Source organism: Tursiops truncatus, chromosome 2 (genome assembly GCF_011762595.2).
Source record: "Tursiops truncatus isolate mTurTru1 chromosome 2, mTurTru1.mat.Y, whole genome shotgun sequence".
In the NCBI taxonomy this organism is placed as follows: Eukaryota; Metazoa; Chordata; class Mammalia; order Artiodactyla; family Delphinidae; genus Tursiops; species Tursiops truncatus.
This window is the reverse complement of record NC_047035.1, coordinates 87,093,734-87,109,233: the sequence shown is the minus strand read 5'-3', so window position 1 is coordinate 87,109,233 and position 15,500 is coordinate 87,093,734. Positions and strand designations below refer to the sequence as shown.

The 15,500-nt window shown below is 43.7% G+C and overlaps 1 protein-coding gene across 3 annotated transcripts in view; it reads right to left on the bottom strand.

Moving 5' to 3' along the window:
* The window catches only part of EIF3J (eukaryotic translation initiation factor 3 subunit J), a 29,983-nt gene extending 14,826 nt beyond the window's left edge, over positions 1 to 15,157 (bottom strand). Inside the window, exons 1-2 of one of the 3 annotated variants that reach the window (XM_073800887.1) lie at positions 15,127 to 15,157; positions 6,376 to 6,479 (exon numbers count right to left, since the gene is read on the bottom strand). In XM_073800887.1, the coding sequence (XP_073656988.1) occupies positions 6,376 to 6,479; positions 15,127 to 15,142 (120 nt within the window). In that variant the 5' untranslated portion in view covers positions 15,143 to 15,157. Of the gene's footprint in view, positions 1 to 6,375; positions 6,480 to 6,512; positions 6,725 to 15,126 lie in introns of those variants that run through there. The other 2 variants (XM_073800886.1, XM_033851619.2) reach the window with 2 other exon arrangements.
* Between the last annotated feature and the right edge of the window lie 343 nt (positions 15,158 to 15,500).

Here is a 15,500-nt window from a genome sequence, read left to right as displayed (position 1 = left end):
CAAATAGATGCAATCCCAAAAGCAGAAGGCCAGGTAGCTTTCCCCCAGAACTTAAAGAGTTTTTGCATCCTTAGTTATAAAAGTAAATGTATAAAAGTAGAATGTCTATATCTGCCTAATTTTCCATAAACATCAGGACTTTGTAAATACTGACAAAAATTCAGATAAAATGTAAGAAGGGTTCCAAGAGAAACACCTAAAATGAACACTTAAAATAGGGAGTTAAGTCTATAATTTTGTAAGCCCTAAATGGTTGTTTTTGGTTCAAGAGATTACCTATAAATACCCAGTTAAATTCTTTACCCAATTATCATTGGTAGCCAATAACTCTTCCAACTATAATATCCGATCTATCTCCAAAAGTATTAACCAGGCTGCTCTCCTAAAATGGCCAGCTTCCTCAGAAGAGAGGCTGTTGATAAACTACTCACTTATCTATACTCATGTTCTACAGACACACACCCAGCATCATTTCAGCCATTTCTCTGAAAGAGATGGCTGCTTTTCAAGTTTAAAATCTGCTTCCCAATCAAATATGACTAAGAACTGAAAACATAACATAAAAAATTTAAACCCTGCTTTCTTTATTCCTAATAATGCAGTCAGTAGTTGGCCAGTCTGTCATTTTTATAATGTACAACTACAGAATGTCACATGCAATGAGAGAACACATTTAGGGCTGAAAATGTTTTCCAACTTAAGCAAGATATATTTATAGATCGTCAAATAGAAGTAGCTTCAAATGAGCAGTAAATTTCTTCTGTCCCATAGCAATAGTCCATTAACTAACATATACTCCTCCCCCTTTCTTCTTTAGTTTGGTTTAGATAAAGCATAATCTCTTGCAGTAAGAGTCATTTACTGGTGTTCTGTAAGCTGTACCAACCTGCTCTGAGAAGCCTCAGAACTCTGTAGTGAGCTCCTGCCATGGCTAGACCCGCCAGGAAACTTTAGTTCTTAAAAGAAGCCCAAATATTCTTCCATCACCTCAGAACTATGATGGTCTCTGGAAGCCAAGGTACCTGCCTCAATAAATTCTACTTCACTTAAGTCAATTCATTAAGTTTTTAACACCCTACTATGGCTCAGCACTCTGCTGAATTCCATCTTAATGCTGACCTGTCTCATATTTGGAACTGTTATCAATTCTACTTTAAATTCCTGGCTAAGCTAGATCAAGAACAAGACACTGAACTCTAAACAAGTGGCTTATTTATTTTCAATGGTCCAGCATGACAAATATATTAGGTAAATATTTTTCAGTATTTTTTTTTGCCTTTTAAATTCTTAAGATGTCATTTATTGTGTTTTTCTTTAAAAAAGGAAAAAACAAAACAAAAATGTAAAATGAGATTCAAATTGCAAAACAAAGGCGAATACAGAGGCACAAGTGGAGGAGTTTACTCGATAGAAACAAGGTAGCCGAGTCTAATTATGGCGAACTGGGTGGGGGGCCGGGAAGGAGTAATGGATGCCTTATTGTAAAAATAACCATCCTAACTAAAAACTTACTAGTTTATAAAAAAAACTGTCAGGGTATTGAAATGATATAATTGGTATTTTCTTCAAAATAATCTGGTTGGGGGAGGAGAGCAGTAAGTGGGGATACAGAAGATAAAAGATTGGTCATGGTTTTTAAAAATTTTATTTTTCTTTATTTTATTTTTTGGCTGTGTCGGGTCTTAGTTGTGGCACGCAGGCTACTCTCTAGCTGTGGTGTACAGGTTCTCTCTCTAGTTGTGGCGTGCAGGCTCCAGAGTGGGTGGGCTCTGTAATTTGCAGCACATGGGCTCTCTAGTTGAGGCGTGTGGGCTCAGTAGTTGCGGCACGCAGGCTTAGTTGCTCCGTGGCATGTGGGATCTTAGTTCCCTGACCAGGGATCGAACCTGCGTCCCCTGCATTGGAAGGCAGATTCTTTACCACTGGACCACCAGGGAGGTCCCTGGTCATGGGTTTATTAAACTTTTCTTTCCACTTCTTTATATGTTTAGAACTTCTCATAAGTTACACACACACACTTCCAGATACCCATTTCCTAGCAAAATGCCACCTTCTGAGAATTTCCCAGCAATCTCCAATTTCTTTGAAATACAGATGCCCTACTTCAGAAGTACTGTTTCCAACGCTTAAAAATGTCCTTACTCTGGTAGATATAAACTATTAACCAGGATAGGATCCTCACAGACAGTTGAATGGGCATGATGTGGCAGGCAGTTTTCAACTAAGTCAGCTCTCTAGGATCTTTTTTTGTTTGTTCGTTTGTTTTTGCAGTACGCTGGCCTCTCACTGTTGTGGTCTCTCCGGTTGCAGAGCACAGGCTCCGGATGCGCAGGCTCAGCGGCCATGGCTCACTGGCCTAGCCGCTCCGCGGCATGTGGGATCTTCCCGGACCGGGGCACGAACCCGTGTCCCCTGCATCAGCAGGCGGACTCTCAACTACTGCGCCACCAAGGAAGCCCTCTCTAGGATCTTTTAAAGAAATTCTGTAATAACATTACAGAAGCAAATGTCTGAGAAGATTGATCACAGCCAGAAGTTTTCTCAAAACAAACTCCACACCCTTTGAATAAATCTAGCTTCTAATCTGTTTTACTGAAATGATGGGATACTAGTAAAATGGAGTAAAAGTTGTATTGTTCCTGCGTGCAGTGGGTAGGTACTCACTGCCTTCTTTCTTTCTTTTTTTCTATCTATCTATTTGGCTGCGTTGGGTCTTCGCTGCTGCACGTGGGCTTTTTCTCTAGTTGTGGCGAGCAGGGGCTACTCTTTGTTGCAGTGCACAGGCTCCAGGCGCACAGGCTTCAGTAGTGGTGGCATGTGGGCTCTAGAGCGCAGGCTCAGTAGTTGTGGCACACGAGCTTAGATGCTCCACGGCAAGTGGGATCTTCCCAGACCAGGATCGAACCTGTGTCCCCTGTACTGGCAGGCAGACTCTTTTTTTTTTTTTTTTTTTTTTTTTTGGCAGGCAGACTCTTAACCACTGCACCACCAGGGAAGTCTGTGCCTTCTTAATCAACATAGCCTACACATCATTCCAGCAATGGGGAAGGAGTCCAGAGATATATGCCAAGAAAATAATTCCTCCCACTGCCTCTACATAACATCAGGATAGTACAGAAAGGGAATATAAAGCTAATGTGACAGGAAAGTACGCTCCCTAGTTCTTTTCACTGGGAAGAAGCATAGACTCCCCCCCAACCATGAATATTAAAAATTCTACAGTTTCACCTATACGCACTGCCACTTTCAGACAGCTATCTGAAAAGTCAAGGGCAGCAAAATGCTATATCTACTGAAAAACAGTAAACTACTGAAGCAAGTTACTGTAACGAGGACCTCAGTTTTCCTTTCATTTCTCAGGACACTACAAATGACATTAAACCTATACTCTTAAAGGTTAAACACTAGATGCTGACATAAACTGAAGAACTTACTGTTTCTACATACCTTACTTTTGAAGGACTTTTCAAAAATTCACATACTGTATTATTTAAGGACTATGATTATTCGATCTCATGGTAACTAAACCTTGTTAGCATCTCCTTACAAAAGGATTAAACGCTAAAACATTAGAATTCAGAAATTTGGTATTATAGGTAACCCTCACTTTTTAAAGTTCACTTTATGCCACTTCGCTTTTTCGAATGACCTTCATTAATAACTGTGTTCACTAAGTGAAAGAAATCCAAAGAGGATTTTCGCTTTTATTACAAGTGAAAATAGCATTCGTTTTTGCACTGAGACATTATAGAGGCAGCGTGCACCCAAGCAGCAAGAGTGGCACCGCCAAGGCCAAGCTCCTTCTCCACCAAACTACTCAGCATCTCAGCATCAAGCTGCCATAGCTTTGAACTGTGTCTGCGAGCATCTGTGCTTTACCTTGATTCATCCTGTGCATTTGTTAGCAAGATGTGTCCTAAGGCAATTGCTTCTTTCAGCTTAGGGAAGGTTTCATAGGAATGCTCTACTTTTGGATAGCAGGGAAAACCTGTACTCACTACCATTCAAGGTGACAAATTTCAACTCTAGATTGGTAACCTCTGAGCAAGCAAAAACTTGCTTGATAACCATGGTCATTCAGTTCAAAACAAAAAATTCACAGTAAACAGCCACCGTGGAGAGAACTTACTCCTACTGAGCTTAAGCTTATTTGTGAGCGTGGCACAAAAATAACCCCAGCTACTCGATCTAAACAACCTAAAGATATTTTCCATTAGCCAGAAAAATATTCTCTCTTGCAGAGAGAGAGAATTAACATTTACTGAGTGCCTACCAAGTGCCAGGCAACTCTGCTTAATGCTTAATATTATCTCATTTAAAGTGCAAAATAATCCTCTGAGATAGCTTCTGTAATGACAAGATTGGGAAATGGAAGAGAAAGAAAAAAGTATTAAAAAACTGGTTCATGACCACAAACAGAAAATGTCAAGGCAAAAATATAGATCCAGGTCTGTCTATTCCAAACTACTAGGAATCAAACTACTCCATGAACACCTTAACTTGGAAATCTTGAAGAAACTCAACAGAAATAAACCAGCATTTCAACATGGAAATAAAATGGACAAGTTCAGCTTTCTACTCCAATATCAACTTCAAAGTTTATGTAAAAGAAATAAGCTACTTGTATAAAAGAAAGAAATTCTGCACTAAAAGAGTGCAAAGAGGTGAGATGACCTTTAGGGTACATAAGATTTACCTTTTTGTAAATAAGATTTACAACTTATAAATCTCCAAAATTAGTTCCAAGTGGTCAGAATTATATTTATCAGGATTGACACCATTTAGATACAATAATTTCAGTCTTCTTCATGATATCAGTCTAGACTACTTCATTCAAACTTCATTATCTGATAATTATTTTCTGATTTCTCTAGTCGTTTCTTCTCACTTATTCCCAATTTTCATAACAGATGTCTTAACTCCTACATCCACTCTGCACAGAAAAAGTGAAAGGACAAATCTGAACTAAAGACTCAAAACAGAAAATCTGCTACAATGTAGGGAGGTAACTAATATCTTGCAATGAGGCTGATAACACAATCCATTCCTACGTCTATACAACATTTAAATGAAGCATTTAAGTATCTTCACAATAGTATTGCTCATTTATTAAACCCAAGATTTGCAAAGCTCTCGTCATCCCTGAACCTCACAAGCTGTTCAATGAATTGGACATCCACCTCATCAGACTCAGGTAAAATGTAACACAAGCAGTATTAACACAAAATTGAGTGATTACCTAGCTTAAATTTTTTTTCAACCCAAGCAGAAGGATTTGTAGGGTTGTTAGCATGAGCTGAAGGGTAGAAGTTAGAAGAGTAAAACATTCACCGAATGAATCGAAACCATAAACCACCATTTTCCAACTCATACTAAACCTTATCTTCACAAAAATAAAAAGATTTTGAGAAGTTTGTTAGTAAGAGTCTTAACATTCTGTGCTTGAGACTTTTGTAGCTACCTGAAAAACAAAAACGAATGCAGTAGTCATAATGTCATCTGAAGCCCCCAGGAGTTCTCAAAAACAAACGAAGACGGTAAATCAGGTTCAAATCTATAAGGCATAGGAAAAACAACCAACCACCAAAAAAACACAAAACACTGACTCCCTCGTCTTCTCCAACCACCAAATCTTCACTATTTCCTTATGCGTTCGTGTGTAAATGAATAATAGGTCGCTGTGTGGACTACCCAGGTTTCTCATCACTAACTGCTAGCTATCTCAGTACTCAGTTCATCCTTTTACCACAGGATGGGAGAAGGGAGGCTAAAAATTATTGCATTTGTGTGGGGAAAAAAAAAAAGGTGGCTAAAATTAAACCACAATATTTCACTCATCTAACACCTCGAACAAACTCTACAAATGAGCCTTCGGGGATATAAATGAGTTACTGGCCCTGGGGAGACCTGAGCTTGAAAGGGCAGGTGGGTTGCAAGACTTTCCATATGGGATAAGCCAGGGGCTCCATTCTCAGCTTCCCAGTCTCATCCCCGCGAGCAACTCCAGACCGCGAAGTTTGCACGTGGGCCGGTCCAGCAGCTGCTGTCACCTCCCGTCGCCAGTTGGCGGGTGGGATCCAGGCCGGAGCGCAGACCTTCAAAGAAGGTCTGGGGCTAGGGCTAAGGCTAGGGCTGGGGCCAGCGACTCGTTAGGGAAGTTCAACAGACCACGCTGCCCGCCTCCGGCCCATATGGCCGGCGAAAGGAGGGGAACAGGGCACCGCCAGGCCCTACGCTCGAGCCTAGACCCACGGCCCGCAGGCCCGGGCGGCGCCCCTGGGCCCACAGTCCGTCCGCCCGCCCGTTGGCGGGCAACTCTGCCCGCGACAGCGCCAGTCCGCTCCAACACTGCTCGGAGCCCCGGCCCGCACCCACCTTGACGTCCTCGTCCTCGTCCTCGCCTTCCCAGCGGTCCCCGCCGGCGGTGCCGCCGCCCCCCACCTTCCGCACCGGGTCTTCCACGGAGAACGTGTCCGCGTCTACGGAAGAGAGCGAGCCACGTTAATGCTTGCCTGGGTGTGGAGCCAGCGCCGGCCCAGGCCCTGCTCCCGGAACTTCTCCTCACCCCAGGAGTCGGAGTCCCCCGCCGCTGCCGCCGCCATCTCGAGCCGGGTGTAAGCGTGTGCAAGTAGAGAGCGAGCAAAGAGTTAGCGCGGCGGATGTGAGTCACTGGATCTGCTCTCGTTGACCGCCGCAGGGCACGCTGGGACCTTGGCTGACTGAACGCCAGGGCCCAGGCCCCGCCCCTTCTGGCGGCGGCTGGGGCGACGTGCGCGCGGGCCGGAAGGGGCGCGGAATGCGGCGGGCGAGGCGGAGCGTCCTGTACTCCACGCCCCGGGGAGGTCCTGTGGGCTAGTGGGGTGGGGAGAGAGGAAGGGGCTGAGGGAAGGCACCCAATCCTGGGCCCTGGGAAGGAAATGTAAGTGCGGGAAAGTTAGCAGGGTGGTACCTTGCCTGGCGCTGGGCTCTCGCCTGCCCTCTCCACCCCTCCCCTGCCAACCCCATCCGCGCCCCAACCAGTCGGATGCGCCCTTCCTCTGGTCACACGGATCGCCTCTCGCTGCCGCTGGCTGACACCTAGGAGACCCACAGCCTCTCCACGCCGCACTCAGAAGCGGGCTCTGAACTCCACGCCCACCTGTGGGGGCGGTGGATTGGCCTCCCCGATCACTGGAGGGCGCGGTTGCGCTGGGCGAGGTGGGGTCCCTCTGGAAGCCGGGGTACGCAGGGCTCCCGGGAAGAAGCGAGCGGAGAGGGCCGAGCTCCTGGCAGCCTTCCCAGCCAGGGTGCTCAGAGTCAGCTCCTTGCACACTTGCCTCCAGTTCGTCACGAAGGGATCGAAGGCAGCCCCAGTGCTCAAGGATTTTCCCTTCCTTTGAGCTCCTTGAAGCCAATACATGATTCATTCTTTCGCAGAATAATTTCGGAACTCGGTCTGCGCTAAGCATAAACTCTAGCCTTGCCCTAAAGGAGCGCACAATCAAGTAGCAAAAATAGACATGTAAACAAATTTCGACACAGTGCGATGACTGCAACAAAAAGAAACATTGCGAGGTTAGATATAAATGGGTAACATTAACCGCGGGGGGCGGGCGGGGAGCGGTAGGCCACTTGAAAGGCTTCGGGAGGGTAAGCACTGCAGTAACGAGTTTTAAAGACCAAGTGAAATTTGCTCCAGTGCATTTCCCGTAGAAAGATTGCATGTAGTCCCTGGTCTGACTGAATGGCGCAATTGGAGATAAGCTGAACAGGTAAACTGATCGTAATAAAGGGTTTAAGATGGGTTAACCTGCACTCTGTCCTTCGGGCCATTGGGCTCCACTGCAGGATTTTCAGAGGCGTGCAGTTTCAGATATTTTTATTTTGTTTTTGTTGTTTTCTTAATTTATTTTTGAATATGTAACACACGTACTTGGTACAACGTTCAAGTTATAAAAGGGTATACACAGTGATCAGCCATTCTGTTTTTTCTGGTGGCAACTATTGTTTCCCATTTCTTGTGTACCTTTTCAGAGTCTACAAATAGTACACATTTTATAAAAGATGGTCTTCCAGAAGATATCCTACAGCCCACTTACTCAAAGTTTGTTCCTGATCAGCAACACCTGGGAGCTTGTCAGAAATGTAGAATCTCAGACTCCATCCCAGAATCAGAATCTGCCTTTTAACAAGATCCTCAGATGATTGTATGTTAAAGTGTGAGAGGCAATGCTATACAGCCATCCATTGATAAAGAGGGATTGGAAGGAGGTAAGACAGAAGGCAAGGAAAGACTAGAATGTAAGGTCCCTAGGGCACAACCTGTCTTTTATTAACAGTTATATCTCCAGCATTTGGCACAGTATCTAATACATCAGTAAATATTTTATGAATTAATAGAGAAGAACACCATCCTAAAGCAAGGCAGTGGCCAAAGAGGAAGGAACCAATCAGATAAATAGTTAAGGGTCAGAATCAACAGAATTTAGTGACTCTGATGATTAATTTTATGTGTCATCTTGGCTAGGCCATGGTACCCAGTTTTTGGTTAATCACTAGTCTAGTTGTTGCTGTGAATGTATTTTTTGTTTATGATTAACCTTTAAGATGCAGATTTTTAGTAAAACAGATTACCCTCCATAATGTGGATGGGTCTTATCCAATGAATTGAAGGCATTAAGAAAACACACCGAGGGCTTCCCTGGTGGCGCAGTGGTTAAGAATCTGCCTGCCAGTGCAGGGCACACGGGTTCGAGCCCTGGTCTGGGAAGATCCCACATGCCGTGGAACAACTAAGCCCGTGTGCCACAACTACTGAGCTTGTGCTCTAGAGCCCGCGAGCCACAACCACTGAAGCCTGCGTGCTTAGAGCCCGTGCTCTGCAACAAGAGAAGCCACCGCAATGAAGAGTAGCCCCTGCTCGCCGCAACCAGAGAAAGCCCACACGCGGCAACGAAGACCCAACACCGCCAAAAATAAATAAATAAATAAAATTTTTAAAATTAATTATTTTTATTTTTTTTTAAAATGGGGGCTTCCCTGGTGGCGCAGTGGTTGAGAGTCCGCCTGCCGTTGCAGGGGACGCAGGTTCGTGACCCGGTCCGGGAGGATCCCACATGCCGCGGAGCGGCGGGGCCCGTGAGCCATGGCCGCTGAGCCTGCGCGTCCGGAGCCTGTGCTCCGCAACGGAAGAGGCCACAACAGTGAGAGGCCCGCGTACCGCAAAAAAAAAAGAAAAAGAAAAAGAAAACACACTGAGGGACTTCCCTGGTGGCACCGTGGTTGGGAATCCGTCTGCCAATGCAGGGGACACGGGTTCGAGCCGTGAAGATCCCACATGCCTCAGAGCAACTAAGCCCAATGCACAACAACTACTGAGCCTGTGCTCTAGAGCCTGTGAGCCACAGCTGCTGAGCCTGTGAGCCACAGCTGCTGAGCCGTGTGCCACAACTGCTGAAGCCCCTGCGCCTAGAGCCCAAGCTCTGCAACAAGAGAAGCCACTGCAATGAGAAGCCCGTGCACCGCAATGAAGAGTAGCCCCCGCGCTCCACAACTAGAGAAAGCCCACGCCCAGCAACGAAAACCAAAAAAATAATTAATTTTTTAAAAAAAGACAAGAAAACACACTGAGGAAAAAGGGATTCTGCCTACAGACTGCCTTTGGACTCTGCAGCATCAGCTCTTCCATGGGTCTCCAGCCTGCTGACCTGCCCTGCAGATTTGAGACTTGCCAGCTCCCACAATTACGTGAGCCAATTTCTCTTTCTTTTTCTTTCTTCCTTCCTTCCTTCCTTCCTTCCTTTCTTTCTTTCTCTCTCTCTCTCTCTCTCTTTCTTTCTTTCTTTCTTTCTCTGCGCTGCACAGCTTGTGGGATCTTAGTTCCTCAACCAAGGATTGAACCCGGGCCCTCAGCAGTGAAAGTGCCATGTCCTAACCACTGGACAGCCAGGGAATTCCCTGTGAGCCATTTCTTAAAATAAATCTTTCTCTCTATATATACACATGCTACTGGTTCTGTTTCTCTGAATAACCCTAACACAGTGACTGACTGGATATGGAGGAGGAGGGGAAGGGAGCTGTAGAGGATGATGCCTTTGGAGATTGAGTGGAAGTAACATCCATCTATAGGTGCTCGAGTCAAAAACCTGGGAGCTATCCTTGCTTTCTGCCTCTCACTTACCCCTTAAATTTAGTCCATCACCAAGGTCTGTGAATTACTTCCAATGTTAATCTCGAATCCATGTCTCTTGCTACCACCTTAATCCAAGCTTTCTCTAGGCTGTTCTACTATAATATGCTTTCAGTTGGTTTTCCTTCTTCTACTCTTCCCTCTCCACAGTCCATTCACTATACACCAGGCAGTTTATTTAAAAAATGTAAATTAGATCATCACACCCCTTCCTCCTAGTTGAAATCCCTTCAGTGGCTTCTTGGTGTTTGTTTGTTTTGGATTTAGATTCAACTCCTTATGATGGCCTACAAGGCTCTGCATAATCTGACTCCTACCTCCCACCAACCCCCTTATGATGCCATTCCGTCTCATTAACATCATTGTTACTGGCCCTCTGAGGCTACTAAGCCTCTTCCTATTTTTGGACTTTGTGCTTGCTATTCTTTCTGTCTACAGTGCTCTTTCCACACCTTTACATGGTTGGCTTTTCTTCCTCCAAAATTCAGGTGTTACCTTTGTAGAAAGTTCTTCCCTGTTCTCCCTCCAGCAAGGGGCCTCTCCCAGTTACTCATCTTGTCACTCTGGTTTTGTCATAGCATTTATCACAATTTCTCATGACCTTGTTTCCTTATTTAATATCTGTTTGGAGCACAGGTATTTTGTCTGTGTTCTTTGCTACTGTATTCCCAGTGCCTGGCATGTAGTAAATGCTCCGTAAATGTTTCTGAAGATGCCTGAATGGTGTTTCTCACCATAATAAGGAATGAGGATAGGTTAACTTTTGGCCACACAGATCTTGACATTCCTCTGAGGCATCCAAATAGAAATGTCTAGTATATATTTGGAACTAGAGAGGTCTGAGCCACAGATAGAGGATTAGGAGTTATCTGATGATGGGGGTAGATGGAATCAAGTGAAGTAGAGGCCATCTGAAGATAGGATAGAATGAGAAACCTTGAAGGACATCAACATTTAAAAGTAGCCAGGAGAAAAAGGTATATAAAGGATAGTAAGTTAAAAAAAATTTTATATCCTTCCAATTCTACTACATTTTTTAATACAAATTTTTAAATACTATGCAATATAGTATATTTGAAAATTCACTGTTGTAAGTCAGGAGACCTGAGTTCTAAACATTCAAATGATCAGATTATATTGAACTTAACACTGGACACTTATGGTGAGGAGTGGGGAAGGCTCACAATGATTTCTCCTTTTCTGGAAATCGTCCTAGTATACAAGAGTAGGTGGGCTCCCCAAGCCATTCTACTCCCTTACCATAGCTGATTTGAGAAGGGGGGTCAGAAGGAGATTATCTATGAATCTAATGAAGCTGTAGCTTCAGGGCCCCTCATTGCATAGGCCCCTTCCATTCTTCAAGAAAGCCCTCCAAATTGTATATGCTTCAAGCTGTATAAAATCTGAATCTGCCCCTAGGTGGGATATAAATAACCCAGTGGAACCATCAAATTATCTGGTAGCTAGTCTCCAAAGATGGCCCTTTAATGAATAGTATCCAAGCCCTTATATAATTTTTGAGTCTGGGGTAGCCCTATGATTCATATTTAACCAGTAGAATAGGACAGAAGTGACACCCAAGGCTAGGCTATAACAAGCCTTGCAGCTTCCACCTGTGCCTTTTGGAATGCTCACACTGGTAGAAGCCAGCCGCCATTTAAGAAGCCTTATTACCCTAAGATTGCCATGCTGTTTCAAGATAACTTTACAGAGAGCCTGTTTAGGGAGAGAGAAGTATTCAGCCAGCCCCTGGCTGTTCCAGATTATCCCAGCAGAGATGCCAGACATGGGAGCAAAGAAGTCATCCTGGACATTCAGTCTAGTTGAACTGTCAGATGATTCCATCCACAGCTACCCTTTTTTTTTTTTTTTTTTTTTTTTTTTTTTTGCTGTGCAGCTTGTGGCATCCTAGTTCCCTGGCCAGGGATCAAACCCGGGCCCCCTGCAGTAGAAGCTTGGAGTCCTAACCACTGGACCACCAGGGAATTTGCAATCCACAACTACGATTTGATCACAACCACAGAAGACCCCAAGCAAAAGCTGTCCAGTTGAGCCCAGCCAGCCCACAGATCTGTGAGAGATAACTTATCTTAAGCCTCTTAAGTCTTGAGGTGAATTGTTATACAGTGATAACGGAAAGATTCTCTTTCCCAGGACTTTAGAATTTGGAACTCAAGACTCTCAGGGCCTGGGAGTTGGTGGCAGATGACAGCAGCCTGAAGGAAAGACCTCCTGATGAAGTGATGATTTCCCAAGCGACCTTACTTCCTCTTGCCTTCCCTTGAGGTCCAGTTGTCCAGCTCTTCCTTAAATGCCATGAGGTACCCCAGTATCTTTCCAGTAAATTCCATTATTGGCCTCAGCTAAAATTTTTAACGAATACATCATAGTAGTCTTATCTGCAGATAAGAAATCTTGAGAGGCTAAGCTCTGCTATACTTAAGTCTGTTTGGCACATAGTGGGCACTTAATAACTGTTGAATGACTGCATGAATAAATTTCTAGGCAAAACTGGTTTTTTCCTCAAAGAAAAACTCGCCCATCAGGCCATTGTTTCTCCTCATGAAAGGTAGTCTCAAAAGAAAATTAATACAGCTGCACCCCAAAGAAAGCTGCTTTTTTAATATATTACTAGTAAGCCCACAGCATTATAGCAATGACCTGAACTAGGAAATAGTAAATAATTGGCTAAGAAGGTGCCAGATTCAATCGAATATCCCAAGGTGAAGACTCAGGAAAGCAAGCCTGTGTATTTCTGAAGTGGTAGTACAGTCATCTGTAATTACTTGCCTGAAGATGTTCTAAGACAATGTACCTTCAAACAAACAAAAAATGTTAACAGAAAGAAGGTGAAATATAGGGGAGGTGAGGCCAAAGAATAAGATTTGGACAGTCCCCAGAGAAAAGGCTAAGCTGACCTGCAGACTTCTGGCAGATACCTAGCAGAGATGAAGATGAGGGCATCCTGTTGACTTGATATTAGCCGTTATGATTCTCTTTCAGTAGACCTTTTTTCTGGTTCTACCCTTACCAAGATGGCATCGGACTGTGATTTAGTTTCATAAGGAGGTAAATGAATGGAATTGATATTTGGCCTAAAAATTAGTGTTTTGTGAGTTTAGTTAGTGTGAACCAATTCCTCTGAATTTCATCAATTCTAAGTTGCACATTCAGAATCAATTTTCTGGACTTATAAATTGAAGTCCAAACTTTGAAATATGAGCTCATTCATTATATCATGTATTCAACAAATAATTATTGACGGCCTACCCTGTACCAAGTACTATTCTAGGCTCTGGGGTGTTAACTTCAAGGTATTAAACCACATGCAATTGAAACTAGGGTGTGAGAGTTGGAGGTGCTATGCAAAAAATACATGGGCTCTATGTATGCTTCATTGATAAAGTTTTGAAACAGAAATTGAGAATAGAATTTATTCACAGAATTGTGCATGCTGCTTTTTGAAATAAAGAAGCTGGGAGACAATTGTCAAGAACTCTGTGCTGGAGACTTCGATTATTCCTTAAAACTAATCTGTGAACCACACACTAATCTCTAGGGAAACCCTATAATCACACATAACACTATTCCCATCTTACAGATGAGCAGAGTGACTGATCCGTGTTTGTTGAACAAATTAACATTAAAACTTCTGCCTTTAAGAAGCTTCATCATTAAAGCCATAGGAGAGTAAATGCCAGCAGAAAAGAAGCAGGGCTGCTTATGGCTTATTTTTAAGTGAAGTGCCTTAAGCACCAGATTCAAAATCTCCTAAAGATGAAATAAGGCCAGGCTGAGGAGGCGGTTTTAATTGCAAATAGCACCAGATTAAAACTCATTTATAGGGACTTCCCTGGCGGTCCAGTGGTTAAGACTCCGCACTTCCAGTGCAGGGGGCACAGGTTCCATCCGTGGTTGGGGAACTAGGATCTCACATGCTGGCCCGCTTGGCCAAACCACCCCCCCCACAAAAAAAAACCCCACTCATTTATAAAATACCAAAATCACTGATTTGATTTACATGATTTGATGTAGAAACAACTAATGACTTTTTCCATTTTAACCCTCCTCCCCTAAAGAGCCTACCCAAGACGTGAAATGACAGCATCTGTCTCCTTTCAACTCCTATACATTTTTCCGTACTTAACTTTTATATGGTGCCATAAAATCCTGGAGTACCTTCCCATTTCTATCATTAAGCTGGGCAAGCCATACTTTCCCTAGAACTTTACCAATCTCCGACCTCAGATTGTCCATTACGATGCTACCCAATACATTAATACATTACATTACATTACATTACATTGGGTTAATACATTAACCCAATACATTAACCATATTATCGTGGAGAAAGGAAATTTTTTGTGTGGAACGAATTAGGTCAATGTCTGTATTTCTTCAAACTGGTCTCCCACTCAATCTATTCCCTATTCAGCAGTCAAAGTGATCTTTTTAAAACAAATCTGATTATTTACCCCCTTGCTTAACTTTACCCCCTCCCCCAACCAAGCCTGGCTTAATATTCTTTCAATAAATGTTCTACAGATCTCAACTTAATACTTCTTCAGCCAATCCAAGCCTGACTTCAGATTAGATTGTGTTATTAGCCCTCAAAGCCAATCTTTTCGTTCGTGTTCCTTTTCCCAGCAAATGTCAGTCTCCACTGCTAGCCTGTTAGCTTGAGGGCAGTGTCAGGTTTGCTTTCTTCTGCCATCCACAGAGCCTAGCATAGTTAAGGCAGTGTTTTTAAACGACTTGTACTGTCATCAGAAAGGCTACCTACAGCTACCCTCAACAATTGTCATACATCAAATATAACATTAAAGCTCAGTATATGGGAGCCACTAAAAGCTCTAGTTCATTTGGTTCACTGATTACTAAGAGACTTCTAACTCGGCAAGTCATTTACATGAGCCTGCTACCCCAACTACTTACTTCTCAAGCCATTTAATACTCACTCTTTAATTTCCTCATCCTCCATTTCTTCCTTCGCAGTTAGCATTATTTTCATCCAAAATGTTCTTAACCAGGGGTCCCCAACCCCCGGGCTGCGGACAGGTACCGGTCGGTGGCCTGTTAGGAACCGAGCCGCACAGCAGGAGGTGAGCAGCCGGTGAGCAAGCGAAGCTTCATCTGTATTTACAAGCTACTTCCCGTCGTCGCTCGTATTACCGCCTAAGCTCCGCCTCCTGTCAGCATTATGGTGAGTTGTGTAACTATTTCATTATATATTACAATGTACTAACAATAGAAATGAAGTGCACAATAAATGTAATGCGCTTGAATCATCCCGAAACCATCCCTCCCGCCACCACCAGGCCGTGTTAAAACC